Here is a 25,037-nt window from a genome sequence, read left to right as displayed (position 1 = left end):
AGCTGTGGTCACTCTGGCATTCTGGCATTGAAAGGGGGCACGCTGTGGTCACTCTGGCATTGAAAGGGGGCACGCTGTGGTCATATATATATATAAAACAATAAATATTGTATTTTTTTTTGTGCACTACAAACAAATATGCGCTTTGGAAATTGTTCATATTTTTTTTCAAAAGTAAAGTAAAGAAATAAGTAGTGAAGTTACTTTTCAAATGCAGTAACTAGTAAAGTAATTTCATTACTATTTACAGAAGTAACTAGTAACTAGTAACTAGTTAAATTTTTTGAGTAACTACCCCAACACTGTATATATGCATATATATATTTTTTTTACTAGCAACGGCGGCAATCTGCAATTTTTAGTGGGACTGTGACATTGCAGCAGACAGATCGGACCCCTAAATGACATTTTTTATATTTTTGAGGGGACATTACTACAGTAATCAGTGCAAAAAATATGCACTGTTACTGTAATAATGACATTGGCAGGGAAGGGGTTAACCTAGGGGGGATCAAAGGGTTAAGTGTGAGCCTAGGAGAGTGTTTTCTCACTGTATTGGGGGAGGGACTTGTGAAATGATCACAGAGACCTGTGTTCCTATATAGAAGGATCACAGGTGTTCTGTGATCATTTCAGAAAAAACAACGGTCAGCTGTGTTTACAACAGCAGACCGTCGTTCTCTCTCAGCGGGGAGCGATCGTGGGTGCCCGGCGGCAATCGCGGCCGCCGGCCCCATGGATCGACATCTCCGCTGCCTAGTGGGGCATGCGCGCAATCGCCCCCAGGAGTGCTCCCGCGAACCGCCGTACACGTACGGCGGTTCGCTCAGCTGAGCCAGCCTGCCGCAGTATATCTGCGGCGGGCGGTCGCCATGTGGTTAAAATATTTCTGTAGAATAGGCTGTATTTATAATTGAACTAGAGACTGTACCCAGTAATGAACTGATATGCATTTCCAAGACATTTAGAGTTTAAGACTTCAAAGAAGAAATTCCATAAGTAGGAAGAAACAAAAGATTATAATTGATTTTGAGTATATGCAGAAATCGGTGCTTAGATTTACAATGATCCCAGATTTCAAAGTATGTAGAATGTCTGGTTTAGAAATTTTTGGGACTTTTTAGTGTGAGTAGGTAACTATAAACTGCTAAGAAACTAAAAATCTCTCTAATAAAAGAAATTGTAAATAAAGTGACAACATATTGAATTTGAGTACAAGTATATGACATTTGAGTACTGTAATTTGAGTTCTGTAGTATTCCCATAATTGTGACTTCCCAATGAAATGGGACTGTGCAAATTTCTTCAGGTAACCCTGGGTGTCTTATTGGCCTAACCTCAGCAGGTGTCTGGCTTTGTGTGTGGGATAAAAAGGAAAAAGGTACAGTAACAAATGTGGCAAGATTTTACTTCTCATAGCAGGTATTTGTCCCAGCCACAATATATATACCTTTCTTTCAGTAAAAGCTTTAGCTTTTTAGTTTCGGCCTAAAAAAAAAAATCTTCTCTATAAAAATACCCCCGGGACAGTCAGGGCTAGTGCATTTCAGCAATGATAGCCTCTGAACTGTCCCAGGGTTCACTTACCTTTTAGAAGAAATACTTACCTTAAAAATGTCTTGTCCAGCGCTGCCATCTCAGGTGTGGGCAGCTGAAGCCGGAGCGTCCTCCTTCGGTGATGTCGGAGTCCCAGAATGCCTTGCATCGGCCCTGCTCGTCACTTCCGGTGCAGGCGCATCATCCTTGCACAGCTTCTGGGCATGCCCAGAAGCTGTTTAGCAGGGAATGATGCGCCTGCACCGGAAGTGACGAGCGGGGCCGGTGCAGGCGCATTGACTCCTGGGAGCGATGATGTTCGACTCCCAGGAGTCAATACAAGCAGGAAGTGATGACGCTGGCTGCGGCACAGAGTGAGGAAGTGGAAGGAAGGTAAGTATATTTTCTTCAAAAACAAGGTAAGTAAAGCAAAAAAATAAATCGTGATTATCCAATTATTTTTCAGGTTACTTAGCGGATGTCAAATATTCATTTTTGAGGCTGGAACTCCACTTTAAAAGCTGAACTTAAAAGCTGAATTTCAGGCAAACAGCTAAATACACAACCAAAATACACGTATATGAGCTGTTTTACCTGTTAAAGCTTTCGTAATTTTGTCCAGACAGTCCTGAGATATTTAGAGCCCTTCCAGACAGTAAAGCCAGGCAGATGAAGTGACATTTCTCGAGTTCAGTCACTGCATTGGGAAATTTTACAACACACTAGAGGAAGGCTCAAAAAAACATATATGCAGTTTTTAATCTCTAGGTGTAAATACAACCTTAACCACTTCAGCTCTGGAAGGTTTTACCCCCTTAATGACCAGGTCATTTTTTGCGATTCGGCACTGCGTTACTTTAACTAACAATTGTGCGGTCGTGCGACGATGTACCCAAATACAAATTATATTCTTTTTTTTCCACCATAATTAGAGCTTTCTTTTGGTGGTATTTATTCACCTCTGCGGTTTTTAGATTTTGCACTATAAACAAAAAAAGAGAAAAATTTTGAAAAAACACAATATTTTTTACTTTCTGCTATAAAACATTCCCAATAAAAAAATGTAAAAATCAGATTTTTTTTATATCAGTTTAGGCCAATTTGTATTCCGCAACATATTTTTGGTAAAAAAAATATCCCAAAAAGCGTATATTAATTGGTTTGTGCAAAAGTTATAGCGTTTACAAACTGTGGGATAGTTTTTGGACTTTTTTTTTTGTTTTTAATAGTAATGATCAGCGATTTTTAGCAGGACTGCGACATTGCAGCGGACAGATCGGACCCCTAACTCACATTTTTTACACTTTTTGGGGACCAGTGACATTAATACAGTAATCAGTGCTAAATATTATGCACTGTTACTGTATAAATGACACTGGCAGGGAAGGGGTTAAGTACTGGGGGTGATCAAGGGGTTAAATGTATGCCTAAAGTGCTTACTAACTGTGGGGGGCTCTGTGAAAGGCACACAGAGATCGGTGTTTCAAACACATGATCCCTGTTTGCCTGTCTGACAGAAGAGCCACTTGCCTTGTTTGCATAGGCAGGCGGCTCTTCTGTCAGTTTCCCCGAAGATCACGGAGGCCGGCGGCGATTGTGCCCGCTCTTCCCACGATTTGGCTTCCGCTGTGTCTAATCACGTAGATGTACGTGATTATGCGCAGCCGAGCCGACCTGCCGCAGTAAATCTGCGTGGGGCGGTCGGCAAGTGGTTAAAGAATGGAATCATTGTTGATAAAAAGTATTTTTGCAACACAACTGACACTCTTTCCACAGATCTAGTAGAACATTTCCACCAACTGTTACTTTAATCCTCCTGTAGCATAATATGGCATTTAGGTTACAATGATAAACTACCAAGCAGATTTTTACTTATATAGTTATGGTAGTGCATTAAAGATGTGGATGGGAAAAGTCGTGACAACCTGCATTTGACAATACACAGTTATTTTTCTTGCTCACAGAAATAGTGAGACAATTAATTTGGGAATGAAACTGTATAGACTCTGCAGATAAAGTGCCAAATTATCTTCGCACTCAAAATCTTGTTCAGGAGGCTTTTCTTTGCAATTAAAATGCTTCCTGTGTTCTTCAAACTCAACAAAAATCTAAAACCCTAAAAATGACTTCATTTGTATTAAATCCAATTTTTTTTTTTTTTTTTCAGGCAGCAAAAAAAAAAAAATCTAAAGGTATCCCATTCTATTCACTGAGCAAGCACTAGAAGCTTGACAATGTGGGGCTGGTTTACTAAAACTGGAGAGTGCAAAATCTGATGCAGCTCTGCACGGTAGCCAATCAGCTTCTAACTTCAGCTTGTTCAATTAAGCTTTGACAAAAAAAAACCTGGAAGCTGATTGGTTTCTATGCAGAGCTGCACCAAATTTTGCTCTCTCCAGCTTTAGTAAATCAACCCATGTGTGTTTATTACTTGAGAGTTTACCAGTTCAATTAACCACTTCAGCTCCGGCAGGTTTTACCCCCTTAATGACCAGGCCGTTTTTTGTGATTCCGCACTGCGTTGTTTTAACTAACAATTGCGCGGTCGTGCGATGCTGTATCCAAATACAACTGATGTCCTTTTTTCCCCCACAAATAGAGCTTCCTTTTGGTCGTATTTGATCACCTCTGCGGTTTTTAGATTTTAAACTATAAATAAAAAAAGAGCCACAATTTTGAAAAAAACACAATATTTTTTACTTTCTGCTAAAAACATTCCCAATAATTTTTTTTATCAGTTTAAGCCAATTTGTATTCTGCTACATATTTTTGGTAAGACAAAAATCCCAAAAAGTGTATATTAATTGGTTTGCACAAAAGTTATAGCGTTTACAAACTACGGGATAGATTTTTGGACTTTTTATTTATTTTTTTTGTTTTTATTATTAATGGCAGCGATCAGAGATTTTTACCGGGACTACCACATTGCGGTGGACAGATCGGACCCCTAACTGACATTTTTGACACTTTTTGGGGGACCAGTGACACTAATACAGTAATCAGTGCTAAATAATATGCACTGTTACTGTATAAATGACACTGTCAAGGAAGGGGTTAATACTGAGTGTGATCAAGGGGTTAATTGTATGCCTAAATGTGCTTACTTTTGTGGGGGGGGGGGGGGGCTCTGTGACAGGCACACAGACATCGGTGTTTCAGCTTAGCTGATTCACACAATCTCCCTGTGCCTGTCTGACAGGAGAGCCACCTGCTTTGTTTACATAGGCAGGCGGCTCTTCTGTCAGTTTCCCCTCACAAATATTAATGTAATTTTAACAGGATCAGATAAGATCTGTATAACTGAAAAGAAAAACTATGGAAAGACCAGACTAATATTAAAGTGACCCAGTCACTACAGAGTCAAAACAAAGACAGCACAGCCTGTGAAAGAAGAGAGAGTGTGAGTGTGTGTGTGTGTGTCTGTGTGTTACAAAATCTGGAGAGTACAAAATCTCTGCAGCTCTGCATAGAAACCAATCAGCTTCCAGGTTTAATGTCGAAGCTTAATTAAACACGCTGAAGTTAGAAGCTGATTGGCTACCATGCACAGCTGCACCAAATTGTGAGTGCTCCAGTTTAAGTAAATCATCCCCTGTATGTATTCTTTCTGGCTGTGTTAAAACTCTGGGAAGCTGCTGTTCATCGGCTGCTGCAGGTAACAGACATTTTTTGGTGTGTTGTATACCTGCTGGTCCCACCACACGCTATAGTTCCTCCCGCTGCCTTATGCATCACTACAGAATGTACAAGCTGGAGGGAGGAACTAGAGTTGGTTACCTGCAGCGGCCAGATAACAGACACATGGGCTATTGAGAATGTAAATACACATGCTTTTCTTCAAAGGGCTTGTATAGTAATTTTGTATATAATTTCTTTAATATTACAGTCTGGTAAATATGAAATACTGTGTATTAATATTTTACATTCTTCTTTGGAACCATCAAGGGGAAATTTTAGCATGACCTTTACTTTTCTTCAAGGCTTTAACTCTGTAAAGCCGGTTGATTATAGAACACAGTAGGTCAAGCTGAAGTTTACATATACAAGTATGTTGTAAAAAAAAAAAAAAAAAAACTCTTTCCAGCAAATTATCTCTTACTTGAAAGCTCAGGTAAAATTTTCATCCAGACAACCACAGCCTCAGCCTCTGCCTCTGCCTCTGTTGTGTTGTATCTTTAACCCATAGTGCTCTGAAAATCCTTTTTCGTACATTAATTTTTTTTTGTGAAGCACAGATTGTAGAAAGATATCAAAAAACAGATATAAGGCCATAGAATGTTTAACTTCATCTGTGAGCCCAGGGTGGCTTGATGAAATACCCCTATATACTCCCTCCATCGAGCAGTGAGTCTGCTTTGGACAGTACCAGACACAAGCTGAGAATTGTAGTGAGAGCTGCTTTTTAGGTTTGCAATGTGCTGGGTTATTTATTTTTTATAAGCGGAAGTTGGGCTATAAATTAGGGCTATAAATTACTGTAGAATTTTGCATTTCAACATTTAGGATTTTTAATATAATTTGTTCATGACAAATTAAATAAAAACAATAGTTTATGTTAACTGGAGATATTCAACAGCACGTTTTTTTTTTTTTTTTAAATTAAATCTACTGTATAAAAATAAATCAGTTCAAATATTTTTAGCAATAATTACCTAATATCCAAGATCCATTTATTTCCAATGAAACTGCTAATGGGCTTTTTTTTTCTCATCAACAAAAAAGCAAACATTATAATGAAATAATCATAATTACCTAAAAGATGAATGTTTAAATTACTGCGAGGTGCCTGCATAGCTTCAGTAAAATATTGTTTTAAACTGATCTTAAATGGCTAAATATCATTTATTAGGCATTTGTTTACTTGTTCAGTTATCTCATTGGGTTACGTAAAATTGTGTTCATCTTTGGCGTCTCCTTGTTGTTCAGTTATCTCATTGGGTTACGTAAACTTGTGTTCATCTTTGGCGTCTCCTTGTCTTCATCTTCAGCCACCTCTTCAGCTTTTTGCACCTATGATTTATTAAACTGCACAGAAATCTAATGCTCTCAGATAATAAATTCTTCTGCTAACACTCCCTATATTTTTATGTGGCAGGATAAAGTGTTTATAAATGTCCTCCACATTGACATACTATACAACAATCATCAGCTGAATGTGGAACCTCCATGCAACAAAAATTGCTGTAATTTAAAACTCATGGTTGGCCTTAGCATAGTGAAATACAATATATAGCCAAAAGCTTGTGGAAACTTGACAGTTAGGGCCCTTTCACACAAGCGGACTGTTCAGGCCCGCCTGTCCGTTTTTCAGGCGGATCTGAACGGATGCCCCATGCTTCTCTATGGGGCATCGGATGTCAACGGAGACATCCGATCCGATCCATCAAATCCGGACGGATGGAAACCCTATTTTCCATCCGTCTGGCGGATCCGATTCCCCCATAGAGAATAATGGGGACCTGACAGCTCGGTCTCCGCACACAGCGCAGAGACAGAGCTGCCATCCACCTGCTCAGGGGGGGATTGATCTCCTGCCGACGGACTCCACTGTGTGAAAGGGGGCTTAGACCTACACAATGGGGTTGATTTTTTGAAACTGGAGAGTGCAAAATCTGGTGCAGCTGTGCATGGTAGCCAATCAGCTTCAAACTTCAGAATATGAAATTAAGCTTTGGGGGAAAAAAACTGGAACTTGATTGGTTTCTCTACACAGCTGCACTAGATTTTGCACTCTCCAGTTTTAGTAAACCGATCCTTGAATGTCCAAAATTGCAGTATGCGGACATCTCTCCAAATAACTGAATCCAGCAAAGAGTACTTCTAATGCTACAACATGCAAAGACCTTTAGGATAATTGAGCATTTCCAACCCTGTTGCAATAGTTTAGGTCCCTTCTATGTTTCAACATGACTGTGCTACTTTTCACAAGGCCATAAAAACATGAGGGGACATAAATTATGTTGCACAGCAATGAGAGGCAGCCTAATTTGTGTCTAATTTGTTGCTAATTTTCATGATAAATGTCCATCACTGTTTGGTGATGATCAATGGGAATGGAGTTCAAGTTTGAGGTAACGCAGCCTTCACATCAAAATCTGGTTGTTTGCCATTGCTAATTGAGCAAACTAAGTAGCCTGTGCACTTGCCTCCAAAGCAAACCTCCAGCTGCTGCATACATCTTGTATTACTACCACCATTAAATGTGACACCACTTAATGTGACTTCCTACGCAGAGCTGTTCATCTAATCCCCCCCCCCATTGGTTGCTAGGACACTGGTGGACATCTATATCCTAGCATGCTGAGTGAGCCGGCCTGCCTGTGTCCTGGCAGCTGATTACCTCATTAGTTCAGTCGATGATGAGACACACAGACATTGGTTGTTTTAGTGATGCTTTGCAAAATAAAATAAAAAAATATGTGGGGTTTACCCAAAATCCATATCAGTGTCCTACCATAAATAGAGGCCTGCTCAATGCAAAAAAAAGCAAAAAACAACTCCCCAAAACAGAGAGTCAACCCCAAATCCAGGCAAGGCTGCAAAGAAATAAGGGAGTATGTGTGTGGGGGGGGGGGAGGGGGGTGCAATGGGAGTGCCGTTCCTTGCCCTCTGGAAACTTAACAGGCCACATGCCCTCAAAGTGGAGAGCCCCCCATCTGATGGAAACAAATACCTCTTTACCACATACCTCATCTGGATGTTGGGGGCTGTGGGGGGGGGGTACTAATCAGAATATGGAAGCCCTACTCAAAATAAGAGTGCCTTTAGATATTGAGCTTCCCCCCATGTGAAGGGGTCGATTAAGGGGTTACTCATTCGCAAAAGAAAAGATAGCCAGTAAATAAGAACACCACACATTTTACAAAGTCTTTTATTTAAAACAAAAAGAAAATAACATGCCCTACAATGTATCATCAATCACGTTATCCAACAATGTGCTGTAGATCCATGTCATTACCGAAGAACTGACCTGCTGGAACAAAGCATGCTGACCACCAACGTGTTGTGCTTCAAACACACTTTTGCCACAAATTACATTCCCTGGCTGTACGGCTGAATGTAAACAAAACAGGGTATTGTACACAACACGTGCTCAGGGTCAATACTAATAAATATAATATTAATAATAAGCCAGTCCATAAGGTTCATTTAGAGAAATGTCCAAGTAGGATATGATTCATAAAAATTAGGGCAGGGGGAGGAAAGGAGGACAAGAGGGGCAGTAAAAGGGTTGATTGAATATTAATAAAAGGCCAGTCCATAAAGTTAATTCCGAGAAAATGGGGAGCAGTAAGAGAGCTGAACGAGCTGGACACTTAAGGCTAAAGCTCTTCTCAGAGTAGAAGCCGACTCTGCATAGCTGATAAATAGGAGAAAACAGAAAAGTGCCTCTAAGTGTAGTATTTTGATTATAAGGCTCATAGATGAAAGTTGATGTCCCAATGGAGTGCATGTACACTGAACCAAGTGTGCAGCAAACACGATGCAACAGGAAGAGAAAGTGGTTGCTCTGTGTCATTCCTGGTGAAGGAGGTGGAAGGTGGCGTGGAACGCAGTGCCAAGGGAGGCATGTGACATCGTCAGGATATTGGAAACACAACGCGTTTCAGAGCATGCACAAAGCTTGTTCTGAGCAGGCACTCTCCTTTTTCAAGTGTGATAATTCGAGAGAGGAGTCAAACTTAAATAGAAGGGACAGAAATTAAACATACAATGGTGGGGTAAGGGGGAGGGAAGGGAGGAATTGAAACAGCTGATGATACATTGCACGGGGATCACAGTGTAATAAAGCTAATAATAAAAACCAATGGCAAAAGACAATAGTCATAAACATTAAAACACATCTATAAGATCGCATACACTAATTAATACATGGGTACACTAATAAATAACATAAATGAGAAATAATAATAATGAAATAACATTTTTGTCAGAAAGTAATAATGGTGAGAGAATGATAAAAAAAACGGCAAGAGGTATATCATGGAGTGTGCAAAAATAGATAGTAATAATGATATAATGACCATGGTGCTTACAACATGGCATAAATTCAAAAGATACAGTAAAAAAGTAAGAAAATAATGATACAAGGTACTGGCAGATACATGCATTTCTATCCTATTTCTGTTCTACACTACATCTACTATATAGACAAATAAATGGAATATATATATATATATATATATATATATATATATATATAATCAGCAAAAGTTGCATCCGTCGAGACAAACACACACATGCACGCAGGTACATGCATACATGTCTGCATGCATCGCGATGGAACGCACATGTGCATAATTGCTACAATAACAATTGATTTGGCTTTAAGGGTATGAGTAATATATACGAGTGTATGTATGGATATATACTTACAGAAGATGTTCTGAAGAGCTAAGAGAATCTTTATAGACTATGTGTGAGGTGAATACCTGGGAAGAATAGCAAGGGGTATTAAATTAGTTCAAATAACAAATATATTGATTCCACTAATTCAGGTAAGAGTATAAACTCCCCCTCCAGGATGGTGAATGTACACATCCTGGTAAACCCTTCTTTGGATTTAGAAATCTTTAGTTGAAGTGAAATCTATTCTTAACCATATGTTTGGACTGTTGCAATAGAGGCAGCTGTCTATTCACATTTACAGTGGACTGTTACTTCATGTACTTCATTCACATTTACAGCGGATTGTCACTTCATGCACTTTATCTTTCCAATTTGTTATGATATTTTTTTGGCCAGCTATGAGCTAATGTTATTATACACTCATATGTACTATTTCGAATATGTTTATTACACATTGCACTTTATTGTGCAATCATAGTTTTCATTTGTTTGTCTAACAAGTACACATGTTTATATAGGCAGACCTGTTCATACATGATAGGCACACTTCTCACTAAGCACGGCACTTTTTTATCTTTTTCTTTGTTACACAATATTGTTGTATTGTGGTGCTAGCAGCTGTTCCTCTAAGCTAGTAGCGCAATCATTTTTTTTAGTTGTATTATCCAAGGTATTTATCCAGAATGTTTTGTGTTGACTTAATCTGGAGAAGCATTCTGCTTCAGACAGGTTATTGGGTACAGAGTCTATTACCCATACTTGTAATCCCACCGTAGAATTGGTATGGGCCTCTAGGAAATGTCGCTGTTCACTATGCTGGTCACAACCCACCTCAATAAAATGAAGGTGTTTGCCGAAGCGTTGTCTGAGGGGTCTAATGGTGTGACCGACATATAATAACTTTAAAGGACATGTAAGACAATACACTACATAGTCAGTGGAGCAGTTACAAAAATTCTCCAAATGGCATGTTTTCCCTTGAAAAAGAAAAAGAGAAGTATTTTTGTCCATGTTGGACAAAGTCACAAGTTTTACAAAGTGCTTTGCGACAACAGAACATGCCTTTAAGAGGGAACAAGCATAATAAATTTGTTTTTGAACTAGTTTTAAGCTTTCTGGGTGCTATTTTTTTTTTCAGGGTAGGTGCTCATCTATAAGTAATGAAAAATAAAATGCAGTGCTTTAAAATAATGACAGTCCATGAACAGTCCAGTTGATAAATGGGAACTCCCCATCTTCCAGTGTGCATGCGATAAACGGACAGAAGTGACCCAAATGAACAGGCACCTCCACCATATTTAATGGACAGCCTCTTACCAGAAATAGTGAGACCCCTGCTCTCACAGTGGTCCAATGGCACAATGAACAGGTGTAAACTCCAATGGCCAAAACATTAGCCTGGTAAATACACCTGGCTCCACGAATGGCTTAAAAGTGTCCATAATTGTGGGTGGTCACATTATAAAAATAAGGGAAAGATCATGGTGCAGCATGTCTGATAATCCACGTTTTATTAAGCATGTAAGAAATACACTCTCCATTTACATAAAAATGTACAGCATAGCATGTAATGAACCATCCGGTAACACTGGACACAGCGGCAGATCTTCCTGGTTGGTGATGTCAGACGCAGAGAGTAGCTCCTCCTACATATTTCATAATAGAATAGGTCGTCAGGGGGCGTGACCTGTGCTAAATAAATACTACACTTAGAGGCGCTTTTCTGTTTTCTCCGAATGTAAACAAAAGGGAGGGGGATCCTGGAAAATGTCATTAACCTTCTATTTTGGGGTGGACCCCTTACCTTTTTTTTTTGCAAAAAAGTTCACAAATTATACATTTTTAGCTGTGTTTGCTTAATGTACGTGCAAAAACGTGTACTATTTGAGGAACTCAAGAGGCATGAACAGCACCTTGACATTATTTGTAGAAACTGTATTACAAACAATAAAGGAGTTTGGATCTCAGCAAGAAGTGGTGTAAGGTGTAAGTCTTTAGAATCACTCCACAAATTGTGCAATTGATCTATTCTTCAACTGTTATAGTAATATTTTTAATATGACGGATGGAGAAATTTGCTAAGATGTCCTACCAGTGCTACAGTGGTTTCCTGCTGAGATTTCTTTACCTCTAAAAATGCTACAGGTGGAGTGATTTTAGTGAAACTCATTCCATGGCAAAAACATTTTTTCCTTTGCTCAAATGTTGGAGAAGTTAGCCTGACACACTTAAAAAAATTATATACCTTAAAGAAAACCTACGCACATTTCTTTGTATAGTATTCTTTGTGTTTTTTCTTTTTGTATTTTGTTCTTTTTTTTACAGATAGGAAAAATACAAGAAAAAAAAGATAGAATAAATAAAATTAAGAAAATAATAACCAGGACTAATCGTTTTATTTTTGGGATATATGATAAAACGAGACATATAAATACCTTCTGTTTTAGGAAGGCTTCAATGTGCTATGTATGGTTTCAGTTGGACGGTTTTTGTCCTTTCTCACCTGAATCTGAAATGGTATACTGTCTCAAGTCCTACTCAATAGAAGCCATTAATTCCCATATACTGCACTGATGATATCCAAAAATTCCAAAACAGTTGTATGAAGTTTGGAATGACTGGCTCTATAATATTTGACTACATTGAACTACTCACCAGCAGTTCTGGAAGTGCATTTGGCTGTGGGGGGTTAAGGAATGATTTGCATGGTTCAGTCCACATGTGCTGGAATGAAACATGTAAATATTGCAAGTTTGAAGAAGGCTTTACTGTGCTATGCACTGCTTTGGTTGAAAGTCTTTTTGATTTCTTTAGTCCTTTCTCGCCAAAACCTGTATGGTTTTACTGTTAAGAAATAAAATGAATACATAAATAAAATAAAAAATTTTTTGCACTGTTGCTTTGCTTTGCTTTTTTTCCCCTTCTTTCCACTGTCTTTTTATTTTTCTGTGACCCTCCTTGTAAAAATGGTAGAAGGTGTGTGGGAATTTTGGTTTGGAGACCTCAAACATTATAGTTCCTGAGACATTCAAGATGTTAATACAGAAACTTGTCTTTTTTTGTCTACCAAAAACCAACATTTGGGTGTCACACAAAAGTTTGTTTGTAAGTAAGCGCAAAAAAGAACCGCTTCTCTGCTAAGTTCAGTATCTAATCCTAACCAAACAGAAACAGTAAAGAAATCAAGGCTGTTTAAAAAATGTCAAGAGAAAGAATAACCTCTGTTTAACCAGAGTCAGATAAGAGAAATCATTTTGGATTGACTTTATTTTAGTTCCAGGGGTAGGCCAAATTTTATTATCTTTGAAAGGCTGTGGAGATTTCCAAAGAAAAACGATCCAGAGGAGGGATCCCATGAGTGTAGAACATCATTGAATAAATGAGGTCCAGTCTAGAGCACAGCCAACACTCATGTCCAGATTCATATTGTCCTGATCTGACTCCAATAAACTGAATCTGATTAGCTGCTATTTATTACTACATTTTGCACTGCCTTAAAGCAGAATTCCTGGGTACTAAGAAATATGACCAGAGAATGCACCATTCAACCACTTTTGAAATTTTGCTGTCTTACGTCCAGGCCACTTTTTGCGATTCGGCACTGTGCAACTTTAACTGACAATTGCGCGGTCGTGCAAACCCGTACCCAAACAAAATTTACGTCCTTTTTTTCCCACAAACAGAGCTTTCTTTTGGTGGTATTTGATCACCTGTGCGATTTTTACTTTTTGCGCTATAAACAAAAAAAAGAGCGTAAATTTTGAAAAAATAACAATATTTTTCACTTTTTTTTATATGAAATCCCCCCCCAAAAAAATGTAAAAATCAAAATTTTTTTACATTTTTGGCCAATTTGTTTTCTGATACCTATATTTGGTAAAAAAAATCACAATAAGCGTATTTTGATTGGTTTGCGCAAAAGTTATTGCGTTTACTATCTAAGGGAAAGATTTCTGTCATTTTTGGTGTTTTTTTAAACGAGTAATGGCGGCGATCTGCGATTTTTTTTGCGGGACTTCGACATTGCAACGGACAGATCGGACCCTTGACTGACATTTTTGACACTTTTGGGGGTACCAGTGACATTACTACAGTAATCAGTGCTATACATATGCACTGTTACTGTAAAAATGACACTGGCAGGGAAGGGGTTAATTTTATTGGAGAGGGACGGGTTAATGCATGCCTTGTGCTTACTAACGTGTGTGGGGGGAGGTGACTGAGTGACACAGGGACAGATCGCAGGTTCAGCTACACAAGCGGATCTCCAGATTCAATTCTCCGACGATCGGGGAAGAGCAGCGGTGATCACCGCCGCTCCTCCCCTGGTCCGACTCCCGCTGTGACTGAAAACAGAAGGAGAAAACCTCCGGCGGCGCGCACGCGCCGTCCACAAGGTGACGAGTCCAGCGACGCAGGTGTACGTTGCTGGATGGGAATGAGCCACTTTGCCGCAGTACAGTCAACGTGACTTGTCGGCAAGTGGTTAATCAAAGTCTCAAGAAACATATATTGTTTTTCAATTTCAAGGATGCAACTCATTTCCTAATTCTCAGTGTTCTATTCAATGGACTAGATCTGTGGTATGCGTGGTACATATTGTTGAAGTTAATTAATTGTCATGTCTGCTGCCCATGGGTGACCTTAAAGAAACAATGACCACCATGATTTCATTTCTCACATGGTTGCCACCTTTTGGAGGCAAGGGACAAGTGGGAAAGAGCAATATATCGGAAATAATATAAGCACAGCTAAAACATAAAGTAGATGAAATTAATATATGAGAGTTGCTTTAACTATCAAAGAATTTGTATTTCCATGTATGCCTAAAAATGTACACAGTCCTGCTACAAAGCACAGCCAGTCTGACTTAATCTTTGTCTGCTGCAGCTCAGTAATACAACAGGAACTTGTCTTTGTCTCCTGTCTATGATTGGGCAGTAAAGGGAAAGATGCAGGCTGCTAACCTTATCTTTTTTCACTCTGCTCTCTTTTTCTATCAAAAAGTCCTTTAGCACATAAGTGGCAGGGGGCATTTTGTAGTGTAAATCAGGGGTGAGCTGTTTATGGTGCTCCTCAGTAGATACAATACAGCATGTGGGTGCTATCACCCTAGGACATGAAGTGTGTCATAATCACCTGATGAAGAAAAGGGAAAAAAACTTGAAAGCTAATGCAGCCACCACCTTTTGAAGACAAAGGTATTCATTTACTAAAGGAAATTAGGCTGGTAACTTTGCAAGGGATGTTGCCTTTTTCAAGGGAATTTCCCCCAGAACTGTGGCAAATAATACTCAATCATGTGCAAGAAAATTGGAGAAAAAATATAGGGGTCGGTTTACTAAAACTGGAGAGTGCATAATCTGGTGCAGCTGTGGATGGTAGCCAACCAGCTTCTAACTTAAGCTTGTTCAATTAAGCTTTGACTTTGGAAAAACCTAGAAGGTGATTGGTTTCAATTCAGAGCTGCACCAGATTTTTCACTCTCCAGATTTAGTAAATCAACCCCATAAAATTTGATGTTGAAAGTCAACTGAGTTTCATTTTATTTACTAAGCTCTGGGGCTAATTCCCTTGTAAAGTGCACTTTTCTTTGCAAAGTGAACAGTCTACTCGCCTTTAATAAATCAACACCAAAATTATCAACATCACTCCAGGTTGGTCCATGCTTGCCCAGGGCACAAAGCCATGTGCTTGTTCAGCTTGTCCCTGTATACTGAAATCCAACCAGACAATAGATGGTTGCTGTCATCTTTTTACTGGTTTAAAACAATGCAGCTACCACATCTAAAGATTGGTATGGTGCAGATACACTTCACATGTCAAATGAATTCAGCCACTGAAAAACTATTTAGCATATTGAGGGTAATTAAATTGAAGTTAAACTAAAGGCAACACTTTTTTAACATTTTTGGATCAATTAAGGAAGGGTTATATCTCCTATCATTTTTTTTTCTTTTGCCAGTGGTGTACCATTGGAGATATTTCTGTTCACTTTCTGCCCTAAAGCCAAAAGAGAAAGCGAGAGGAAATCCAAGTGACGGAATCCCTGCTTATCACCAAAACTAGTGTCCTGCCCACACCAAGTCTTTTAAGTTCTAAAATATATCGCTATTGAGAAATTATAAAAACTAGAAAATGCCAATTTAGAAACTGTAAGGGAGATTTACTAAAGCTGATGCACTCAGAATCTGGTGCAGTTGTGCATGGTAGCCAATCAGCTTCTAATTTCAGCTTGTTCAATTAGACTTTGGCAATAAAACATGGAAGCTAATTTGTTTCTATGCAGAGTTGCACCAGATTTTGCCATCTCCAGGTTTAGTAAATACTGGAACACCCTGTGACTCTCAAACAGCTTTTACCTACACTGAGGACACAGGGTCCCATTCCATGTGTACATGGGGGCTTCATCCATTCTTTATTGGACTTATGTTTTATGCTCCATTCCCCTTACTATGACTTAACACTGCCTACCAGCCAAGCAATAATTAACTGAAATTAATATTTTTAAGACTGGTTGCTATTACCTGATGACAGTGGTCATTTTTCATGGGCAGCAGCACTCTGTGAATAATTATCCTGGTATGTCTGTGTCTACTCTGCCCTTCTAATCAATGCCAGGGTTAGACTAAATTATTTTATGCCCTTTATGCAGCAGGGTGATGCCAGGGCAGCAGAGCAAGGCATGGAATTATGTTTTTGCAGAGGAAATAAATACTGTTTTTAAATTATACATTGCTCCATGACCTGATGACTTCTCTGTTAACACTGTGTGTTACTGGAGAATTACATCTCTCCCCCTGTAAGAATAGATGAAACGGTGCCAGCATGGTATATGACAGGACATAACATTTCTAGGCTAGCGATAGTATCTTGCCTCCCTCGCCCTTCATTCTTGGAACGCACTTTCTGAAAATGATTACATCACTTTCCAGATCTGTGGCTCGCCAATAAAGAGATTCAGCAGCATGCCAAAAAGCTCAGAAGCGATCCGAAAATTAGGAACAGGCAACTGCTGGTATAAAACCTCCATAAAATCCCAAATAAGCCAGTGATAATAGCATAAATGATTCTTGCCTCATGGTTTTGTAAACACAATGGACACATTTAATTAAATAAGATGAGTGTCATTGTCACTAGCAATGATATAGTGTCTATTCAATAGGAATACAGATGCAGGGATGGAAATGTTACATTTGGTGAGAACTTAATTAGGTTAAAGGTGCCTGGAGCTTTAGTATGTGACATGAGTTTTAAGCAGTTATAAAACGTAGAAGAGAATCAGGAGCAATGCAGGATAGATAGATAGATAGATAGATAGATAGATAGATAGATAGATAGATAGATAGATAGATAGATAGATAGATAGATAGATAGATAGATAGATAGATAGATAGATAGATAGATAGATAGATAGATAGATAGATAGATAGATAGATTTTTTTTTTTTTACAGCAAAAAAATATGAGACCACTAAGATAAGATTTATGACTAAATATTAAAGAAGATATGCTTTTTTATGCAAATCTCACAGAAAACGTAATAACATACATGAGCCTGTAGCCTGAATGCTTTTCCATAGCATCAGCTTCCCTTTGAGGATTTTAGGACACTGCATGCCTTTGAAGATGTGCGATATAATACAGAACATGCACAGCTACAGTAAATGCTATTCATTGAAAGTCGAAGAAGTTTCAAGGGTACAAACAACTAAAATAAAAACATATACCTGCATAGGTATTTGAAGAATGGGACAATTTACACCATTCTTAGCAGAGGTGTTTCTTTGCTGTATGGGATGCATCAGATACAAAATGTCAGCAAGCTGTACCTGCAGTATAAAGTCTTAAGAGAGAAACCTTTGCTTGTTCTAGTTCTAAAAATAATATGCAGAGGCTTTTACTCCCTACTATTGCACAGTGTAGCTGGCAACCCAAGCCCATTCACCTTGTATGCTGCATAATATATATATATATATATATATATATATATATATATATATATATATATACTGTACTACAATATATTCCCCTGTGGTAGTTCTGCCAGGCGCAATGAACAGGCAAGCACTTTCATGTGTCATTGAAGTGCTATTAGCCCAAAAACATATACACACACACACACACATACGTATATATATACAGTATATATATATATATATATATATATATATATATATATATAACATTTATTATATTGCAGCTTTAACAATTACATAAATACATAGTTACATAGTTAGTCAGGTCAAAAAGTCCATCTAGTTCAACCAATAAAAATTAAAAACAACATCCATACAATATAAACATTCTGACAATCCTATACAATTCTTTAATGTGGTGACTGCATTTGTTTTCTAATGTTTTCTAAGTTTTGCCTCTCCTGCATGTAAGCCTGCTGTTTTTCAACAGAACACGCTGTTGTGCAGGTGTAGCACTTAGAGAGTTTGGACAGACCAATTAACATTGACAAGGGTGCTTACAATGGTCAACTTTTTTTAGTTATGTAAAACTTTTATTAAAAAGGGACAAAAAAACTGTTGCAAATTTTGTAGTTACAGCAACATTTTTACCCTTTTGGAATAAAGGTTTTGCATAAATAAATTAAAGCAGATCATTGTAAGCACCCCTGTCAGTGGTCAATGGTTTGCCTCAACCCTATCTGCAGGACAGCTTGCTCTGTTAAAAAAAAAAATCACACACTTACTGTCAGGATCAACAGGTGAAAACAACAGACAGAAAGCCTATAAAAAAAACAACAAAAAACAAAACAAAAAAACATTATATTAATTGTTGTCTTTTTGGTTTAATACTGCATTAATACCAAATCCAGCAGAGTAAAAAAAATCAATGATGTGTGAAAAATACATAAATAAAAATAAATAAAATTTTATAAAAAAATAAAAAAAAAATAGAAATAAAATGTATATACTTTAGAAAGGCCATCCTTAAAATGCCAAAAAAAGAAACCCCCTATGATAATATGTTCTCTTTTTAGTGTTTCTTGGCAAGCCAAATATCTAGAAAAAAATCTGTAACTCAGGGACCAAAGACTAATTCCGTTGTTTTTTCTATTGTGCAGTGTGATGGGTAGGGGGCTGTAGGGTTGACAGAATTCAGAAAATATACTGTAAATTCAATTTTGATTTTTTTTTTTTTTTTATAGATATTTTTCAAAATAAATAACTTGTTTTTTTATTGAATAATACAGTTTACAGATAGAAGACAATCCTTTAAATAAGGTTATTTATATTCATTGGCATGTAAAATGACAAGTGCTGCCAGAACACTTGTAAACCTCCCACATCAGTTAAGGACGCTGGTATGGTATTAGCTGGTACAAGATCTCCGTTAATGACAGGAAGTGCTTTGCATTCCATACCAGTGATCACTTCCCTGAAAAGAGTAACAGTGAACATATTGCAAAGTAACACCCAGACCCTGTCCTAAATTGTTTCTACTAGAAGATTACTTATTCAAGGATTTTAAATGACTCTTAATTATTCAGTCTTTAACTTCATAGGGTGACAGCACTTTAATAAAAAGTATTTTTAGAAAAACAAATTATAAACAATTATGTATATATTATGTTTAAGCTAGATACAGATGATGTAAAACAATGATTTGCACCTAGCTCAGAGATGAGACTGTGATGTGCCACAGGAAGAGACGTTTGGCAATAAATCACTTTTTAGAGCCTCAGTGTGGCCTAGCTTCCTGACTGGTTACCTTGGGCTTCATGAACCTTTGCTTGGTTATTAAAAAAGAACAGACATGTAGGGTTGACTGCACTTCCATTCTCCGTGAATTCAAATTTACAACTCTGGGATACAGTAAGGGCTTTCACACGGGCTTTCCGCCCAGCGGACCGTTTTGCTCAGCGGGGATTGATCCGCCAATCCCCGCTGAACAGGCGGATGACAGCTCCGTCTCCGCTCACTGTGCTTAGACAGATTTGTCCGATCCTCGCTCTCCTCTATGGGAGATCGGATGAAAATGGACCGCCTGTCCGTTTTCATCCGGTCCTATCTGATCCGATCCTCCAGACAGATGAAAAATAGGGTTTCTATCTGTCTGGATTTCACGGACAGGATCGGATCGGATAGCAGCGGGTGTCAGCGGACAAGTAAGCGCTGACATCCGCCGCTCTATAGGGGTGCATGGAGCATCCAATCAGGTCTGCCTAAAAAACTGACAGGCGGACCTGATCGGAAAGCCCGTGTGAAAGGGCCCTAAAAGTACTTATTAAGGGAATATCAAAACAAATTAATAAAACTAAATAAAAGAGATGAATCTAGTCTAGTTTGAAAACTTTAAAGTGGTTGTAAACCTCAGACATGAAAAATGAATAAAGAACATCCTACTATAGTGTGTACTAACCTGAATCTGATCTCTCCTATTTCTGCTATCTACATGACTCATTAAAAATATTCTAAACGGACACACCAGCCTTCAAGGAGACATCCCACCCCTACTCCAGCACACAAGTAACCTCAGCTCTATGTTTCTCTAACAAAACAAAATAAATCTGTGCTAATGGTAAAAAGTTTGTGCAAACAGCTGCTGTACACTGTCTTGACACCCTCGTCTTGAGTGGATCAATAAACATAAAATAGGTAGGCATATAAACTGTTAAAAATATAATTATCTCAATATTTAATGAGTGACAAAATGAATGAATATGTGACTCCAAAAAAGGAGAAATAAGACAGATAAAAAAAAAAAAAAGTCCAAAATTGAGAGGATTTAAACAATTAATCAAGATTATAGTCCTACATGCTGTGATAGAAGTTGAAAATCACAGGAAAGCCAAGGTGTCACCAGCCAAACTTTTGCTATGCTTTCCAGAATGTATGTGACCCCCTTATAAGAGTGGTCTATGTGCACTTTATTTACAATAATCAAGCCAGCATCCCGGGTCATGAAACAATCCTCACAGAAAACCTTCAGGTATCAAAGCCATAGGAAATACTGCCTACAGTGCTCTCAGCACCTAGCAATAGATATGCTATACTCCAGAGTCCCAAACAGGATATGTGATGAAACGCGTAGGGCGGAGGCACGCACAAAGGCTAAAATGCATGCACAACTAATTGTTAGCTATTTTGGTTTCTGGAGGAAGCTTGATTTTACACAATGTTTCCATGTGAGTGTATTTTTAATTATTAAATTGGTTTTACCTTACAATATTACACTATATGGAGTATCCTTTAATTTCATGTTCCCCACCAAGTGTCCTAATCCTGTTTGGGAGCCTGGAGTGTACCTTCTATGTACACTCTCACCCTTATCATTGGACATCATACATAATAGATGTATGATGTCCAGCACCTAGCAATAGATACGCTATACTCCAGAGTCCCAAACAGGATATGTGATGAAACAGGTAGATCGGAGGCACGCACAAACGCTACAACGCATGCACAACTAATTGGTGGCTATTTTGGTTTCTGGAGGAAGCTTGATTCTTCTGTGTTTTACATGATTTTACATGTTTCTATGTGAGTGTATTTTTAAATAATAATTTGGTTTTACCTTACAATATTACACTATATGGAGTATCTGAGAATTGTGTGGAGGATGATTGGCTATTCAAGTAAAGGCACCGTCCCCGAAATATACAGTGCCTTGCGAAAGTATTCGGCCCCCTTGAACGTTGCGGCCTTTTGCCACATTTCAGGCTTCAAACATAAAGATATAAAACTGTAATTTTTTGTAAAGACTCAACAACAAGTGGGACATAATCATAAAGTGGAACAAAATTTATTGGATATTTCAAACTTTTTTAACAAATAAAAAACTGAAAAATTGGGCATGCATAATTATTCAGCCCCCTTACGTTAATAGTTTGTAGCGCCACCTTTTGCTGCGATTACAGCTGTAAGTCGCTCGGGGTATGCCTCTATCAGTTTTGCACATCGAGAGACTGAAATTTTTGAACATTCCTCCTTGTAAAACAGCTCAAGCTCAGTGAGGTTGGATGGAGAACGTTTGTGAACAGCAGTTTTCAGTTCTTTCCACAGATTCCCAATTGGATTCAGGTCTGGACTTTGACTTGGCCATTCTAACAACTGGATATATGGTTTGTGAACCATTCCATTGTAGATTTTGCTTTATGTTTTGGATCATTGTCTTGTTGGAAGACAAATCTCCCTCCCAGTCTCAGGTCATTTGCAGACTCCATCAGGTTTTCTTCCAGAATGGTCCTGTATTTGGCTCCATCCATCTTCCCATCAATTTTAACCATCTTCCCTGTCCCTGCTGAAGAAAAGCAGTCCCAAACCATGATGCTGCCACCACCATGTTTGACAGTGGGGATGGTGTGTTCAGGGTTATGAGCTGTGTTGCTTTTACGCCAAACATAACGTTTTGCATTGTTGCCAAAAAGTTAGATTTTGGTTTTATCTGACCAGAGCACCTTCTTCCACATGCTTGGCGTGTCTCCCAGGTGGCTTGTGGCAAACTTTAAACAACGCTTTTTATGGATATCTTTAAGAAATGGCCTTCTTCTTGCCACTCTTCCACAAAGGCCAGATTTGTGCAGTATACGACTATGGACCTATGAACAGAGTTTCCCACCTCAGCTGTAGATCTCTGCAGTTCATCCAGAGTGATCATGGGCCTCTTGGCTGCATCTCTTGGCTGCATCTCTGATCAGTCTTCTCCTTGTTTGAGCTGAAAGTTTAGAGGGACGGCCAGGTCTTCTTAGATTTGCAGTGGTCTGATACTCCTTCCATTTCAATATTATCGCTTGCACAGTGCTCCTTGGGATGTTTAAAGCTTGGGAAATCTTTTTTGTATCCAAATCCGGCTTTAAACTTCTCCACAACAGTATCTCGGACCTGCCTGGTGTGTTCCTTGTTCTTCATGATGCTCTCTGCGCTTTAAACGGACCTCTGAGACTATCACAGTGCAGGTGCATTTATACGGAGACTTGATTACACACAGGTGGATTCTATTTATCATCATTAGTCATTAGTCATTTAGGTCAACATTGGATCATTCAGAGATCCTCACTGAACTTCTGGAGAGAGTTTGCTGCACTGAAAGTAAAGGGGCTGAATAATTTTGCACGCCCAATTTTTCAGTTTTTTATTTGTTAACAAAGTTTGAAATATCCAATACATTTCGTTCCACTTCATGATTGTGTCCCACTTGTTGTTGATTCTACACAAAAAATTACAGTTTTATATCTTTATGTTTGAAGCCTGAAATGTGGCAAAAGGTCGCAAAGTTCAAGGGGGCTGAATACTTTCGCAAGGCACTGTATATTACTATACCTGGTCTCTACAAATATATATATATATATATATATATATATATATATATATATATATATATATATATATATATTTGTAGAGACCAGGTATAGTAATGACAACTGAGGAAAAGGGGAATGGGAACACTAGAGGGGATATAATCTACCACAACCGGACAGAGGGGATTTTAATGTGCCACAAGTTTTTTGACAAAAAAATTTATAATAAAATACTGTTCTTTTATGCAACATTTTGGCAAAAAAATTTGTGGCACATTTAAATCCCCTCTGTCCGAGTGCGGTAGATTATATCCCCTCTAGTGTTCTCATTCTCAGTAGTCACTATATGGAGTATCCTTTTATTTCATGTTCCACACCACCTGTCCTAATCCTGTTTGGGAGCCTGGAGTGTACCTTCTATGTACACTCCCACCCTTATCATTAGACATCATACATAATAGAAGCATGATATGGCCAAAAAAGGGTGAGGGTGTACAGAGTACCTGTGGAGCACCTAAATATATTGGATTTAGCACTGTGAAGAGAGTCTTTTTTATTTTATTTTTATACTAGTAAAAGCCGGAGCACCATATATTATATTAGATACCTGTTAGTAAAAATCGTAGCTGATAACATTTAGCTTGGGTATTACTTCTGTGTAAGATCCTGTAATCACTTTCCTTTCATGTTTCCCTTTTAGATATGGAAACAGTACTCGCAATTATGTGATAAGAGTAGGAGATTATCACACACTTGTCCCAGAGGAATATGAAGAGGATTTGGGAATCCAGCAGATCATTATCCATAAAGACTATAGACCAGATGGAAGTGATTATGATATTGCTTTAATAAGACTAGATGGAGCATCAGACAAGTGTGTGACATTCAGCAGCCACGTGTTACCAGCCTGTCTACCTATGAGGCGCGAAAGGCCGCAAAAAACAGCATCAAATTGTTATATTACAGGATGGGGTGACACAGGTATTTATTTTTTATTTTTTTTTTAACACATTGTACTGTATTGGTTTCTTTGAGGATAAATCTTATTCTAATGAGGATAGGCCTTATTCTACAGCATGTATTTGGATCATAGAAACTTCCTCTCTTCACACCCTGCAAATGATTGATAGCACTGGTTCAAAGTAAAAAAAAAGAAAAAAAAAGAAAAAAAAGAGGCAGTATATATATAGACCATTGACTCCTTAAATTTTAGTCTGTCTGTGGGAATGTGTGCCCATTTAGCCAAGAAACATGGTATATATTGCCACCTATATCCCAAGACTGATTTCAGTTTTGGGGTATTCTAAAAAGAAAATTTGCCAACTTAATGTAGATCACCCCCCCCCCCCCACCTAATGTTAAAAGAGAAGTATGGGGTATAAAAAACAAAAAACATTATACTCACCTAGAGTGATGCATCATCGATCCGATGCTGCATCTGTCCCTCGCCACCTCTGCACTGAGAACTGAGCGATCAAACACCACTGGTCACTCAGTTCTCCCCTCTGCTCTGAGCAGAGAGTCATGACAGTCAGTCACTTGCTTTCTGTTCTGCCCCTCTAACACTCACTGGTGCGCTAGGCTGGAGGAGGGAGGGGAGGGAGGGGCGGGAGCAGCCGCCTCAGGTCTCCCAGCGGTGCAGCTGAGATTACACATATGCAGAGCGGAAAAATTTGTTTAGTTTTGGATAGTTTTGTTATGTTACTAATTTTGTTTCATTGATTTGTTTCAGAATTAATTTAGTTTTGTTTGATTTTGTTAAATTTAGTTTTGTTCATTATTTTCTAACAAGTTCCAAATTTTTGGAGCGATTTGAATTCGGATCTGGCGAAAAATAATCAACCAATTCAAATTCTGTGTGGAGAATAGCTGGTTGTTAAGGAACAGGCCGGGGACCC

The 25,037-nt window shown here is 38.4% G+C and overlaps 1 protein-coding gene across 1 annotated transcript in view; it reads left to right on the top strand.

Annotated features, from left to right (window-relative positions):
• PRSS12 (serine protease 12) overlaps window positions 1-25,037 on the top strand; it is a 266,504-nt gene that overhangs the window by 233,681 nt on the left and 7,786 nt on the right. Inside the window, exon 12 of the mRNA XM_082272842.1 lies at window positions 23,840-24,120. Within this exon, the coding sequence (XP_082128968.1) occupies window positions 23,840-24,120 (281 nt within the window). The remainder of the gene's footprint in view (window positions 1-23,839; window positions 24,121-25,037) is intronic.

This window comes from Pelophylax lessonae (genome assembly GCF_965119305.1).
Source record: "Pelophylax lessonae genome assembly, chromosome: 1".
NCBI lineage: Eukaryota > Metazoa > Chordata > Amphibia > Anura > Ranidae > Pelophylax > Pelophylax lessonae.
Note: the sequence above shows the minus strand (reverse complement) of the source record. Positions and strands in the feature narration are given on the sequence as shown.